The sequence below is a fragment of the Felis catus genome, chromosome B4 (genome assembly GCF_018350175.1).
Source record: "Felis catus isolate Fca126 chromosome B4, F.catus_Fca126_mat1.0, whole genome shotgun sequence".
NCBI lineage: Eukaryota > Metazoa > Chordata > Mammalia > Carnivora > Felidae > Felis > Felis catus.
Genome location: NC_058374.1, coordinates 120,159,923 through 120,174,953, shown reverse-complemented (window position 1 = coordinate 120,174,953; position 15,031 = coordinate 120,159,923). Strand labels below are relative to the sequence as shown.

At 37.4% G+C, this 15,031-nt stretch overlaps 1 protein-coding gene across 17 annotated transcripts in view; it reads left to right on the top strand.

The window, feature by feature from the left end:
- The window catches only part of ANKS1B (ankyrin repeat and sterile alpha motif domain containing 1B), a 1,072,204-nt gene that overhangs the window by 395,237 nt on the left and 661,936 nt on the right, over positions 1-15,031 (top strand). For all 17 annotated transcript variants that reach the window (XM_011284166.4, XM_019835377.3, XM_045062214.1 and 14 more), the window contains exon 10: positions 5,825-5,990. In XM_011284166.4, the coding sequence (XP_011282468.2) occupies positions 5,825-5,990 (166 nt within the window). The remainder of the gene's footprint in view (positions 1-5,824; positions 5,991-15,031) is intronic.

Below are 15,031 nucleotides of genomic sequence, written 5' to 3'. Positions count from 1 at the left end.
ATGCATCTTTTTGAAGAAGTATTGTTGGGTCCACACATTGCACAATCAACTATAGCAGATACACTGAAGCTGACTGAGTAGACTAAACATGGAAGCCAGACACTCCCTCGGGAGCTGTCAAGTCAGAGACTCAGGGCTTTAGGGACCTGTTCAGGATTCAGGGACAGAGCATTTTTAGTCCCTCAAGAGACAGCTGGCAAACGCCAAGATAGAGAACACAATCCTAGGTATGCTACTCTTATTTAAAAAAAACAAAAACAAAAACAAGAAACAAGCACAGAAACAAGTCTGGGATCCTGCAACCAGGCATTAGAATATAATTAGAGGCTAAATATCAAGAAAAAAAACAAAAACTGCTAACCAATTGGAGCCCAATTATGCTAAATTAACTACAATGGAGCCTTGAAGGTGAGTCACAAATTGTAGGGCCAATTTTTTTTTGATTCATCTAGTCCATTACCAGGATTTATCATCAAAAGTATGTTGATAATTAGCTTGTATATCAAAGTCCAGGCTTCCCTCTGTAAGGAAAAAGGCTTGCAAAGGTTAGGAAGTTGGCTAGGCTATATACTACCTAATAATATATGGAGGTTTTTTCTTTCCCTTAGTTCTGACAATAAAGATCTTGTCATAGTCCTTTTTTTAATCTGTGATACAATAATATGAACACTAAACTAGCTGTCACAAGACCTCAGTTGGAGCCCTGAAACTTCCATTAACCAGATGCTGAATACTGAAGAAGTCACTGAGGAATTCCAAGCCTTATTTTTTGGGTGGAGATACTAATAACATTGGTAGGCTGGTTGTGAGGGCTAATAAGAATCATCTGGGCAAATGAAATACTATTCACTTTGCAGACTATAAAACAAGTGTAAGTTGCTATTCTTACAGTGATTTGCATCTATAATAGTTTCTGAATGACATTGTTTCAGGTTTCATTAATTCAACATATATTTATTAAGTGCATACTATATGAAAATCATGGTCATAGTCCTTGCCTCTATGGTTTTTTAATTCCAGTGGAGGATGTTGGCCTTAATATACTAACTAAAATATGAATTATTTTATATATTCATTTTTAGTATGTATTGACAGAGTCCTAACATGAATATGGTACTTTGCTAGGTGATAGACAAGCATGTCTTTAGAAATTAACCTCACTTATCTTATAGATTAATGGGATTATGTTTAACCTCTGGTTTATTCTCCCAGATCTAGTTATTTCATTTAGCATGCTATCTGGATCATTAATGCATCTAATGAAATCATTTAGTGTAGAAACTCTGAGATATCATGAAAAGCCATGTTAAATATTTAAAAAGAATCAACATATATTATGACTAGAGCATTTTATGTTCTCTCTAAAAGTTATGATGAAAGTAAATGAGTTGATTTTGACATAATTTACTAGTGTAACCTTATGCTAGTGTTTGAAAGTGAATTAATTGGAAGAGGAACAGAGAAGGCAAGGAGACTAGTTAAGAAGTTGTTATAGTAGTTCAAATGAGATACAGTGGTGACCTGGACTTAGGGTGGTAGCAGGAATGGAGAGAAATGAAAGTGTTTGAGGTATAATTCAATGATGAAGTAAGGGACTTGGGGATTGACTGGTTATAGCATTGAGGAAGAATGAGGATGGAAGAATAGCCCCAAATTGTTAGAGTGGCTGGTGTATGGCAGTACAATTTACTGACAGGAAACAAAGGAGAGGGAATGATTTGAGGAGAAGTTGACAAAATGTTTAAAGATTGTTTTTTAAAAATAAACATGAGGATAATCGTGAATGTTTTGACAGAGATGAACATGAGGAGAGACTTATCCTACCAGATAGTAAGATTAATTTTAAGGTTTCAGCAATCAAAACAGTGTGATTTTGGTACTAGAATAGATTGACATATGGAACCAATTAGAAATCCAGAAACAGATTCAATTAAATGTAAGCATATGGTATATACCTATTGTTACAGGAATTCTATTTCAAAAGAAATAGTTGAATATTTAAACACAGGTATATGCATAAGAATGTTCCCTTAAAATCAAAACATCGAAATTTCAATATGATAAGATTCACTAAAATAAATCATGACCATGTGTATACTGAGACTTAACCTTAAATTTATCATGTAGACACATATTTGTCATTGAAACTTGTTCAGAATGCATTATTAGAAGTAAATACATATCAGAATACAAAGCATTACATATAATACATATACATATTTATAGATAATACCTTGATACAAGGATATCTTGATATCAATCTCTAGCACTTAGCATAGTTCTAAGTATATATGATAGATTCCCAGTTAATATCTGTTGACCAATAATGCCTTGTATATGAAATTAAGGTCTTGTGAAAAATCCCTTGAACCTTCATCCTACTTTGGGTGGGAAAATGCAGTGTCCTCCTCAAGATTTCTGTAGAACCTACAGGATATCCTGTCTTGGTTCTCCTGATCACCTCTTGCTGTAAGCTCCTGTATGTGTAGAACTCTTGATTTCATTAATTTTTCTCACCTTGTGTCTGTTCTTGACTCTCTGCCCAATGACTACATACCTTGGTTAGTTGTACAAAAAGACTCATTCAGAATGTTAATAGCAAATTGTGCTTAATAATAAAACACCTAGGAAATGCTTAAAACCCACTGTCAGGAGAATCTGTAAAGTAATATTGTATACCTATACAGTGAATTCCATTACCACTTTGAAAACAAATGAAACTCAGAAACTTTATATTGATTGAAAAAGTCATAGAAGAGCAAGAATATTTTATACTATTCTTATGAAAGTCAAAAGCATGTAGTACAAAACAATTTATTCTTTATCAATGCTGCTTACATATATAGTTAAATTTCAACAACAACTCAAGGAACACAAAGTTCAGAACAAATATTAGCCATGGTTGGGGAGGGAGGAGGAGAAATTGGAAAGGGGAGCACAGGTGGGAAGCCTGGGTTTCATGGTAATGTTCTAAACTGAGTAGTGGACACACATAGATTCATCTCATTATTTTATTATATCACATATCCATCCCTCTGTTGAGGGATACTAGTCAGATATTTTGTTGAGTGTGCCTTCTTTAATGAGAAATGATGGCACTTTTTTAGTAAGCAGAAGAGAGTGTATTTCATTGTTGTTTAAAATATTTTTTCTTTCCTTTGCACACACTCACATGTCCACACACACATTTACAGAGGGAAGCAGTCTGGGAGGATGTACAGCAAAATGTTACCATTAGTTTCCTGAGCATGCTGTGTTTTCATGTGATTTTTTTTCTTTCTTTATATTTTCTAATATTTCTCTAATGAATAATATACTTCATTTTTAAGGAGAAAGCAAAGTAACGCATTCTGTGTGGTTAAATTACAGAGCATTTTTCAAGGCCATTAAATATTCATAATTCTTTATAAACAGAGTAAAATTCCAATCTAACTAAATCCATGAAGAATGGGTTGTTCTGATTAATTTGATTTTAAGATGAACTAGGGTTTAAGCTAGGGACTTTTTTCATGACTCTTTGTAATCTTATTATCATTAACTCAGTTTTTACTTTTGACATGTAAAACAGTAAGCAATACCAGTAACGGATAATAATAACCAAACTGCAGAGCAAAGTAATTTATATCTGAACAAGGCATAATCATCTCCCTAATTGATAGTTAGAATTTTTTAAAAAGGACATTAGAGAGTGTTCATTTGATCAATAAATATTTATTGCCCCTATATGGCAGGACTTGTATCAGAATCTGGGGATAGAGTGGTGAACAAAACAAATTCCAGCCTTCATGGAGTTTACAGTCATCTGATATATTCACTTTACAATGTGTTTTATAGATAATTTTATCAATACATAGTTCTACTTAAAGATTTCCAGTAATTAGGAGTTTCTTTTGTTGCTTTCTAGTGTATTTTCAGCTATTGTTACATTAGTGCATTTTTGTTTAAAAGAAAAAAAAAGAGGTTAGAGAGGGAGAGAGCCAAAGCATAAGAGACTCTTAAAAAACTGAGAACAAACTGAGGGTTGATGGGGGGTGGGAGGGAGGGGAGGGTGGGTGATGGGTATTGAGGAGGGCACCTTTTGGTGCACTGGGTGTTATATGGAAGCCAACTTGACAATAAATTTCATATTAAAAATAATAATAAAAAATAAAAGATAAGCAATATTATTAATTCATAGAGCTTTTTTTTTTGTTCTGACTCGGATTTGCCCTTTTTGACTTATAAATGTTGGTCTTTGTTCTGCCTTTAAGAACTCTGGAATAATCTACCATAGCAACTTCTCCCCATCCCCTGCTTTGTGGGAGAGCTCTTTAGGGATAGCCTTTCAAATGTGTTGAGAAAACTATGATGCTGCCGTAAGGCTTCTCCGGGATAGAACATGGCAGCTCCTTTCATCATTTCATCTGTGACATGATTTTCAAATCATATACCATCTTGATTGCTTTCCCCTGGATACTTTCTACTTTGTCACCCTTTGTTGTTAAAAATAAATTACTCTCAATTTCCTGCTTTCAATAGAGTAGAGTGAACATAATTGATTCTTTGATGTGTGAGGGTCTGGTATGGTCTGAAAGCAATTACACTGACCTTGAATACTTATTCTACAGTACTGTAAATACCATTATAGAAAAAATAGGAGCTTATACTAAATCTTTACTGACCTTGGGTCATATCTTGGGAGATTTTTTTGAAAATGAGTTTATTTTTTTTCTTGTCTTTTTCTTTTGATAGTGAACTATGCTTTGTAAAAATAACAAACATCAAAAACAAAACATAATTAATAGTGAAATTCATTATGCAGGTATCTGTTTTTCTTCTCTAGTATGCTGTGAACTTTCTGAAGGCAAGGATTGTACCTTATTAGGTTTTAAAAATCTCTAGCACTTAGTGTAGTCCTAAGTAGATATGATAGATGCCAAATAATATCTGTTGACCAATTAATGCCTTGTATATGAAATTAAGATCTTGTGAAATGAAATGAATTCCTATTTTTAGAATGCTTAAAAGAATCAGTAGTATAGAATTGGACCTTCATTTTATCCTAACCTGAAATGACAAAAATAAATAAATAAATAAATAAAATCCCTATTAGCAATGGCTCAAACAACAAGGACTTTTTTATTTAAGAATTCTGTAGTAACTAACCAGTCCTGGGGCTCTTTCAGTCCTGGGGCTCTTTCAGTCCTGGGGCTCTTTCAGTAGCTCCGTGATATCATCAAGGTCCTAGGCGTGTTTTATCCTTCTCTTGCCATTCTTAGCCCATTACCTTTTTGATCTTAAGGTTGTTACCTTATGGTCACAACATGCCTGTCCTGTGTGCAGACATCAAAATTGCATCCAGAGAGAGGAAACTGAAGGTGGCTAAGGCTCTGAAAGAGCCCCATTGCATGTTTCTTTCTCTGGGGAAAAATATTTTTCCAGAAGTCTCCCTTTTATCTAACTGGCCAAAATTGAGTCACGTGGCTGGCTATCCCTAGGAAGCTGGCAAGGGAGTAGAGTCTTGGGAATAACTGTTGATTAAACAACAGTTTATGCCACAACTAGAAAATAGCCATATACTACAAAAAGAGATCATGACAAAGGATCATGAACTTTAGTATGTCAGTGATAAATTCAGGGGAACCGAACTGTCAGGACTCTTCGAAAAAGATCACTGATAATATTGGGGTTACATGATGATATAACTTATTCAAACAGATGAATCAGCATCTCTTAATCAGTTTTGGAAGAACTGATGAATCTGATTATCTTTTCTAGTTTTTATAAATCAAACAAGCTGTGTCTTTATCACAAAGCTATTTTTATTTTTTCTCCTTCCTTTCAGGAGTCCTATCCAAAGAAGAGGAATTACACTATGGAAATTGTACCATCTGCTTCTCTCGATACATTTCCTTCAGAAAATGAGAACTTTCTATGTGATCTCACGGACATAGCAGTTACAAAGAAACCTTGCTCCTTAGAAATTGCAAGGGCCCCTTCTCCAAGAACTGGTAATATTTCCTTTTCTAATATTAATTTTTTTGTAGAACGGGTAATATTTCTTACATTGGACCAATTCAGTTTGCATGCTTGTGTGTGTGAAGAGGCATCATTAATATTTTGATTTTCCACAATATTTTAAACATGAAAGTGCCCCAGTATAGTCACACTAATCATTTTTTGCATTTTGAAGTGAGTCCCAGAAGTCAGAGTTTTTGATACAATGTCTCTTAACTTCCTGACAAGAGTGGTACTGCCTTGGTGAAGGCACTTTGAAACCTTGCAAAAGTGAAAAACCTTTTAGGTCAGATGCAAAACTTGGGGTTCTTTAAGAAAAAAAAAACCTTGAGGTCCTTTAGAACTTCGTAGCAGATTTGGTAGCAAGTCTTTTAATATACTTTTCTGTATCCTGTTTTCTGTTTATTGAAATGTACTCAGGTACTTTATATATTTTATATCTTTCATGCTATTTTCAGATCCATTATTTTATTTATTTTCATTATCAATTAGTGTACAAGTTAAGTAAATATTATGCCCATTTTACTGATAAGGAAATTGGAGCTAAGTGTCTTATTTAAGATCAATACATAAGGGGGCCTTTCTTGAACATGAGTATTTGACTATCATTATACCTCTGTTACTTCACCACCACCTCTAAGAAAGAATGCAAGATAGTAACATGAACTCTAATGATGGAGGAATGTTTCAAGTGGGTGGTCAATATATTCAATGCTGCAAAGAAGTGTAAGAGAAACTTAATAGAGGGATTTTTGGTTTGACAATCCAATTGCTGCTTAATTTTGAAAAGTAAGTTTTATAAGTGATGAAATAAAATTTTCAGATTTCTGGAAGTTAACAGTGAGACACTGGAAAATGGGAGAGTACAGATTACCCTTTCAAGAAGATTAGAAGAGATAGGATAGTAACATGAGAAAAAAGAGGTGCAAGGGAGAAATATCTAGTTTTATTTTAGAATAAGTAAGCCTTGGTCAAGTTCAGAGGTTAAAGAAATTTGCTGGTGGAGAGATTAAAGATAAAAACTAAGAAGAAAGAACACAATGGGTAGAGAAGACCCAGACATTACTTCCCCCAGAGAGAAGATAGAGCATTGTTATGAATATAGAGAAATTCTGAACTATGTATTTCCAAATGGATTACATTTCTGGATTCAGATAAAAAGTCACTGGCTGAAAAGAAGAGGTAGATCTTGAGAAGGATTAAAGTAAAATTCAGAAATGCCATTTTAGATAATAACTGAGAAATTTTATAGAAGTGGACAAATGAGAAAGCATTGAGACAAAGGGTGTTGTATGAGTCATAAGCATGCAGAAGGAGGATTTTTAGGATGAGGTAAGAGCATAATAATGAAAATAGTTCAACTTTATTCAGCATTTACTAAGTGCCAGATACTGTTCTAAGTACTTTATATGCCTTATTGCATGTAATTGTTACAATGGTATCAGGTAATAATATCATTATTACCATTTTACAAATGAAGAAACTGTAACACTGAAATATTAGGTGACTTCCCAGAGTTCTTTATTAATAAGGGATAGGTCTTGGACTTGCATTTGATTGTCCAACCTGTGCTTTTTTTTTTTTTTCAACGTTTTTTATTTTATTTTTGGGACAGAGAGAGACAGAGCATGAACGGGGGAGGGGCAGAGAGAGAGGGAGACACAGAATCGGAAACAGGCTCCAGGCTCTGAGCCATCAGCCCAGAGCCTGATGCGGGGCTTGAACTCACGGACCGCGAGATCGTGACCTGAGCTGAAGTCGGACGCTTAACCGACTGCTCCACCCAGGCGCCCCCAACCAGTGCTTTTAAATACTATGTTATACTTTATATTGGGGGATGAAGTATAGTTGAAATCGTGAACCACATGCTGAAATTCTCAAGAAATGTGGAGGTATAACTGGAAGTTCACATAAGGTAGCAACAAAATCAGAAAAAGAATGTTATAATAGGATAGCATAATCTTCAGAAAAGCAGCAGATATTTGATAAAAGTGGAATAGTGAGTTATCAGAAGTAGTCACAAAAAGTGAAGTCAGTGCTGATCCCAAACTATGGCAGTTGACAAGAATGAAAACTGTTCCAGGGGCTCCTGGGTGACTCGGTTGGTTAAGCGACCAACTTTGGCTCAGGTCATGATCTCGTGGTTCGTGAGTTCAAGCCCCACATTGGGCTCTGTGCTGACAGCTCAAAGCCTGGAGCCTGCTTCAGATTCTGTGACTCCCTCTCTCTCTGCCCCTCCCCTGCTCCTGCTCTGTCTCTCTTTCTCAAAAATAAATAAATGTTAAAAAAAAATTAAAAAAAAAAGAATGAAAACTCTTCCATAGGAGAGGTAACCAGGAAATACTGGGGAGGTCAGGGCAAAGCTCAGTAAATATAGAAAAATAGAAGGCATACATGTATAAAATGTAAAAGAGCTTTAATTAGGGCACAGAAAATATGGATGTGTTGTGGGCGGTGGAGGCAGGAATGAAAGAGTCAAAGAAGACAGGGATTTATTCACTAAACAATCAAAAACTAATTGAGTTCCTTCATGTGCCAAGCAATGTTCTATACGCTGAGGATACAGGGATGAAAAAGACATGGACCCAGGTAACAAGGCTGATTAGGCTTCTCCTGCTAAAAACAATTAAATATGCTAGCTAAAAATACAGAAAAGAAAAACTTAAAAGCACAAAAAAGGTAACAGGAAAATTAAAAAAATTGAATAACGTATAAATTAGGAAACTTTTTGGGGTTAGTAGGTTAGTAAGATATAATCAGACCAAAACATTCGTGAAGGTGGGAAACCAGCGGATTACTAAAGCTGTTTTGTACTGAGGGAATTTTCTGAGCCTGCTGTTGAATTCTGGTGCTTAATGCCTCGTAAACCTCAAGGTTTATGTAGAGAAAAAAAATCTCTGTGCCTGTCCAGCATGGAGACCCTAATAGGAAAATCTTCCTCCATAGAGCTGGGACTCCAGGGGCTATACCTCACAGTAATCAGAAATAAACTTGTCCCATAACCCCCACCCCAAAGAAAGATGATTTGTTGTGAGAAGAACAAAGAGGGAAATTCCTGAGGTGTTATTACCAACAAACTGGTCCTCACACAAATTTGTACCACAAATTTCTATCACCTAAATGGTCCAAAAACTGTCAACCCATGAATTTAATTTAAAGTAATACCCTCACTGAGCTCCTGCCCCACATTGGGTGAGCCCTGCTCCTCTCCCTCTCCCTCTCCCTCTCCCTCTCCCTCTCCCTCTCCCTCTCCCTCTCCCTCTCCCTCTCCTCCTTTCTCTCTTCCACTACCCCTCCTGGGATTCTCTCTCTGCCTCTAAAGAGGAATATACTCTTTTTATAGGCCCCAAATACTTTTCTGATTAATATTAGCAGTGTACAATAATTAAGGAAAGAAACCTTGAAACCAGAATCACAAAAACAAGAAATAAGAGATCCACATGTGAAAGGACTTCAAATATTGGAATTATCAGGTGCAGGCTGAAAAATGACCATGCTACTATAAACACACACACACACACACACACACACACACACACACACACAAACTACCTCAGATTTCAAACTCATTGGATAAGTGGAACATCAGATTAGATTCAGCTGAAGGGAGATTTAGTGAGCTGGAAATTAGGGCAGAAGAAGTTTTATAGAATGTTGCACAGAGAGACAGAGATGGAAAATTTAATGTGAAGGTAAGAGACTTGGAGGATACACTAGAAAATTCTAATTTGTTTATTTAAAGCTTCAGAAGGAGAGGAGAGAAAAATGAGGCAAAAGTAACATATTTGAAGAGCTAATTTTTCCAGAAGGCACAGGCCTGTTCTTGCACTCTCATGGAAGCAGACAAGTGAATAGTTAATTTCAATAGAGTGTAATAAGTTTAAGTCAATGTTATACAAGTATTTGGGGAACAGACAAAAGGAACTTAACTTCACCTGGGAGCTTGGGGAAGACTTCATGAAGGAGATGATGTCTGTGTCAGTTATCTATTGCTATTTAAAAAGTCACCCCACTCAGTTGGTTAAGCGCCTGACTTCAGCTCAGGTCATGATGCCACAGTCCATGAGTTCGAGTCCCGCATTGCGTTCTGTGCTCACAGCTCAGAGCCTGGAGCCTGAGCTTTGAATTCTGTGTCTCCCTCTCTCTCTGCCCCTACCCCACTCAAAAATGAATAAATGTTAAACAAAGTTTAAAAAGCCATCCCCAAACTTACTTACAGGAACATCAGTCATTTAATTTGTTCACAAACATGCAAGTTTGGTGAGTTCATTTGACAGGGACAGCTTATCTGTGCCACTTGGTATGAGTTGGGGCTGCTCAAGTGGGGGATAAGGGACCTATTTTCAAGATGGCCTACAAATGGCTGGCAAGTTGGTGATAGCTTAGAGTTTGGCTAGGTTTATGGGCTGGGGACCATTTTTCCTCTCCATGGATTGCTTGGTTTCCTCATGACATACTGGCTAGATTATGAGAACAAGCAACTCAAAAAAAAAAAAAACAGGTGTTATTTTTACTATCTAGCCTTAGAAGTCACAGATAATCACTTATACTATATAATTCCAAGTCTACTCAGATTCAACGGGAGAGAACATGAACCCCACTTCTTTTTTTTTAATTTTTTTTTAACGTTTATTTATATTTGAGACAGAGAGAGACAGAGCATGAACGGGGAAGGGGCAGAGAGAGAGGGAGACACAGAATCGGAAGCAGGCTCCAGGCTCTGAGCCATCAGCCCAGAGCCCGATGCGGGGCTCGAACCCACGGACCGCGAGATCGTGACCTGGCTGAAGTCGGACGCTTAACCGACTGTGCCACCCAGGCGCCCCAATGAACCCCACTTCTTAATGGAAGGAGTGTCAATGGTGCTTTGTAATAAAAATGGGAGATACATTTGCTGTCAATTTTGGAAAATAAAATCTGCCATCATCTGCCCTTTGGGCACAATAATTTATATTCTTTTCCAAAATGTCTTTTAAAATAATTGTTTTTAAATGTTTATTTTTGAGAGAGAGAGAGAGAGAGAGAGAGAGAGAGAGAGAGAGAGACAGAGAGAGAGAGACAGAGAGAGAGAGACAGAGAGAGACAGAGAGTGCAAGTGGGGAAGGGGCAGAGAGACAGAGACAGAGACAGAGACAGAATCTGAGGCAGGCTCCAGACTCTGAGCTGTCAGCACAGAGCCTGATGCGGGGCTTGAACTCACAGAGCATGAGATCATGAGCTGAGCCGAAGTCAGACGCTTAACCGACTGAGCCACCCAGGTGCCCCAATATATCCTTTTCCGATGGAAATTATACTTGTTTATACCTTCAGGATTTCTAAACACTAGCCTATTATTACAAGCTCCAAATCAAGTTTCAGGTGTGCATGCATCTCCCTGGTGTAGTTCTGGTGGTGCAGGTTCTTGACTGCCTTTGCTCTTGGCAGTGATGACCTGAGACCAGTTTTCAGTCTTCTTTCCTACATACCCAACATATAGTAGTGAATCAGGCATAGGGAAACCATAATTGATACTCCCATCCAAACATAGGGAGAACAAGGCATACAGTGGTCACTAGCCTGTGGCAATTCTGAATCTAATCAGGCATACACAGTTCCTTGATTAAGACTCAGTCTTGTGGCATAGGAGTTGTTCTCTGTGGCACTGGGTTCCACCCTCTGAATCATTCTTTATTTTCCATATAAAGTAGCCTGTGTTTACAGCTGAGTGTCTTTCTTACCTGCTTTTTCTGTCTTTTAAAGATTAGGAGTCAAAGGGTCTCTGTTTTATATTTCTGTTCCTTCCAGTTCAAGCTGATAAAATTTCTCTTAAAACTTTGTGGACTTTTTGTGTTCCAATTGTATTTCACTTCATTAGACAAAAGCTTATGTTCCAGATTGGCTCTTCTCTACCTAAGACTCCTTATGAGAGCTCTGTGTGATAATATCCTTGAGACTCTTAGAAACCCTACTATTGAACAGGGAGAATCTGTGAGTCATGCCCTTAAAAATACTTAGAGGGTTTTTTTGTCCGACTTAAAGATTCTATACAGCACCACCTGAGAGCTGTCTCAGGCCTTAACAAATAATCTTGCATCCCACTCAGATTTGGTCATTGGCCTTAATTTGAAAATTGTTTGCCATTTGGAGCAACTGCAAATAAGAAACCCAGAATTTCCTGGCTCCTTTGTATTTGGTAGGTTATTCTTCAGTTTTCTCTCTGCTTGCATGTTATCACAGGCAGCCAGACAAAGCCAGGTTGCTCTTTCAATATTCTTCCTGGAAACATCCTTAGATCATAGAGTTCATTTGGTTAATTTTCTATTTTCCATGTTACTTCAGATGTCAATGTTGCCAAACCTGCCACTACTACAATACAAATGATGCCTTACTTTCAGCTTCTGATTACATTTGCTCTCCTTTACACCTTCACCAACAGCTTCCTCATAGTTCTGTGGGCTTCCAGGAACCGTCTCCTTGGCCCTTATGGCTTCCCCAGTCATTCACTTTGAGACCCTTCTAGCTTTTGCCTGCTGCCCAGTCACAAAGTTCATGCCACATGTTTTAGATTTTTGTTATGGCAACACCCATTTCCAAATGTCAGAATCTATTCTGGTTATTGATGGCTGCATAACATCCAACACATTGAGGTAGTTACCTCAACACTTAGTGAGTTCAAAAAAATTAGCCATTTATTTTGTTTGTAAATCTACAATTTGGGGACAACTCTACAGAGACAGTTTTTTTTTCTGCCTCAAGTGATATCACCTGTGGCAGCTTTACGGCATGGGTGGGGCTGAAGGATCCATTCTCAATACTGATTCTTATTCATATGTCTGGTATGGCCTATGTAGACTTCCTCATGGTAAGTGACGGTCTTCCAAGTCAAGTGTCTTAAGAGAATGAGGCAGAAGCTGTTTTGCTTTTTGACTTAACTCAGAAGGCAATGTCACTTCTGTGGTATTTAAGGGCCTACATATATTTAAGTGCAAGGGATTTAATCACCTCTACCCTTTATGGAAAAGTGTTACTAAAGTCATGTTATAAGAAGATATTCTTGGGGCACCTGGGTTGGTTGAGCCTCCAACTTCGCCTCAGGTCATGGTCTCACGGTCTGTGAGATCTGCTGACAGCTCAGAGCCTTGAGCCTGCTTTGGATTCTGTGTCTCCCTCTCTCTCTGACCGTCCCCCATTCATGTTCTGTCTCTCTCTGTCTCAAAAATAAATAAACATTAAAAAAATTAAAAAAAAATAAGAAGATATTCTTATAGCCTCTTTTGGAAAATACAGATTTCCCATAATGCCTGAGCTGTTTGTTGCTGTTACTGTTTTTAAAGAAAACAGTACTGTTTTCAAGGGGTAAGAGTTAATTTGCATGACTATATGATTTCCATGATTGTGTTCAGTCATCTGGTTTCAATATAAAAGAATCCAGTTTGCTCAGTTGACCCAGGTTAATTCATAATGATTGGTAGTCTGTACTTTTTACCACGATTGTAAATTCTAGAGGTGAGGGAGTCCAGAATTTAAATTGAAGAATTTTTCTCTTTAATGATAGGAATAGGGGTGAATACAAGTCAGAGCAGTTTCTGTTCTAATTCTAGATAGAACTTTATCAAGTGAAGCACACAAAATTCCCCTCCATAATTAACCTAGCAGGTGGAAGAGAAGATCAACATCACTGTTTGTCTTCTATCTGGATGAGGACACAGTCTGTGTTATTTTCTTTTGTTGATTCCATTAACCTGTAGCTTAGGTTTTGTATGGATCCAATTACTTCTAGGTCTCAGTCTGCTATTACTGATTCCTCATGACCCATACCTAGCTTTGCCTTTTCCCCTCAGGACCAACTAACTAAAGCTGATGAACTCAGGGAAGTCATTGACCTCTCTTGATGCCACTGATGTTTCCCATTTTACCAAGTCCTTTACTAATAAAGGTAGGACTTTCAGAATATGGAGACATCTCTTGATGCACATGAGTCTTTTAGAGGCCCTTAAACTGAACTGGGTAGGTAGCTACCCTACAGTTCCTTATCCACTCAGTAAACACTTACTGAGTACTTACAGTGTTCTAGGCATTGTGCTAAATGTTGCTGAGGAAACAGTGAAACTTCTGATATTTAGGAGCTTAGGGTGTGTTAAAATTAAGAGTAATTAAGTGTAATGAGAGAGGTGAGCATAAGTGCTCCAGGAGGATAGAAGGGGAGGGATCTTGTAGAAGCTTACTGTAGGAGTTTGCTGCCTGATTGGAGCCTCAGAGAAAGAGAATCAGATACATGAACAGGAGTTGTATGGTATATGGATGAATGAGAACTGTGTGCAGAGATCCAGAGGCATGGAAGAACACAGTTTATTCAGAGACTATGCCCAACTTAGTATGGTTAAAGTATAGAATGCTACTAAGGAAAAATGCATTAAAAGAACAAAAGGTGACATGCAGAAATTTGGATTTCACCTGACAGCAGAAGTGAACCATTGACAGACTTTAAGTGGGACGTCATGTGATAGGTTTTGTTCTAGAACAGTCTCTCTGGAAGCAATGTGAAGAATAGATTGGAAAGAGATGAAGCTTGAGACAGGAAGATTAATTAGGAGATTGCTGTTTAGTTTCAGCAAAACATTATGGTGACCAGTACAAAGGCAATGCCAGCAAAGAGGGGAAGGGGGAACAAAGAGGGAGGGTATAGAGGAGCAGTTATCCCTTCTCCCTTTGAAAATTCTACCATTTAGGAAATAGGTCGCCAAGGAAGCTAAATAATTATATTTGAGGGAATGCGTTCTATAGTTTTTGGTTAACTGTGCTGGATAACATGGGTTAGGTTTACGGACAAAGTGAGGACTTCTACACACACAAGAATTGCATTCTGAAGCTATCCTGGAGAGACCGAGAGAGAGGAAGAAATGATTGAGGGATGACTAGGTCTTTAGAGAAACTGGGGACTGTTATGGCTTGAATTATCCCCCCTCCACTTTTTGTCTTTCAATCACTAGTATTTCAGAAAGTGACCTTACTTGAAGAATTTGGAGATGGCATTTATAGAGGTAATCAAGTTAAA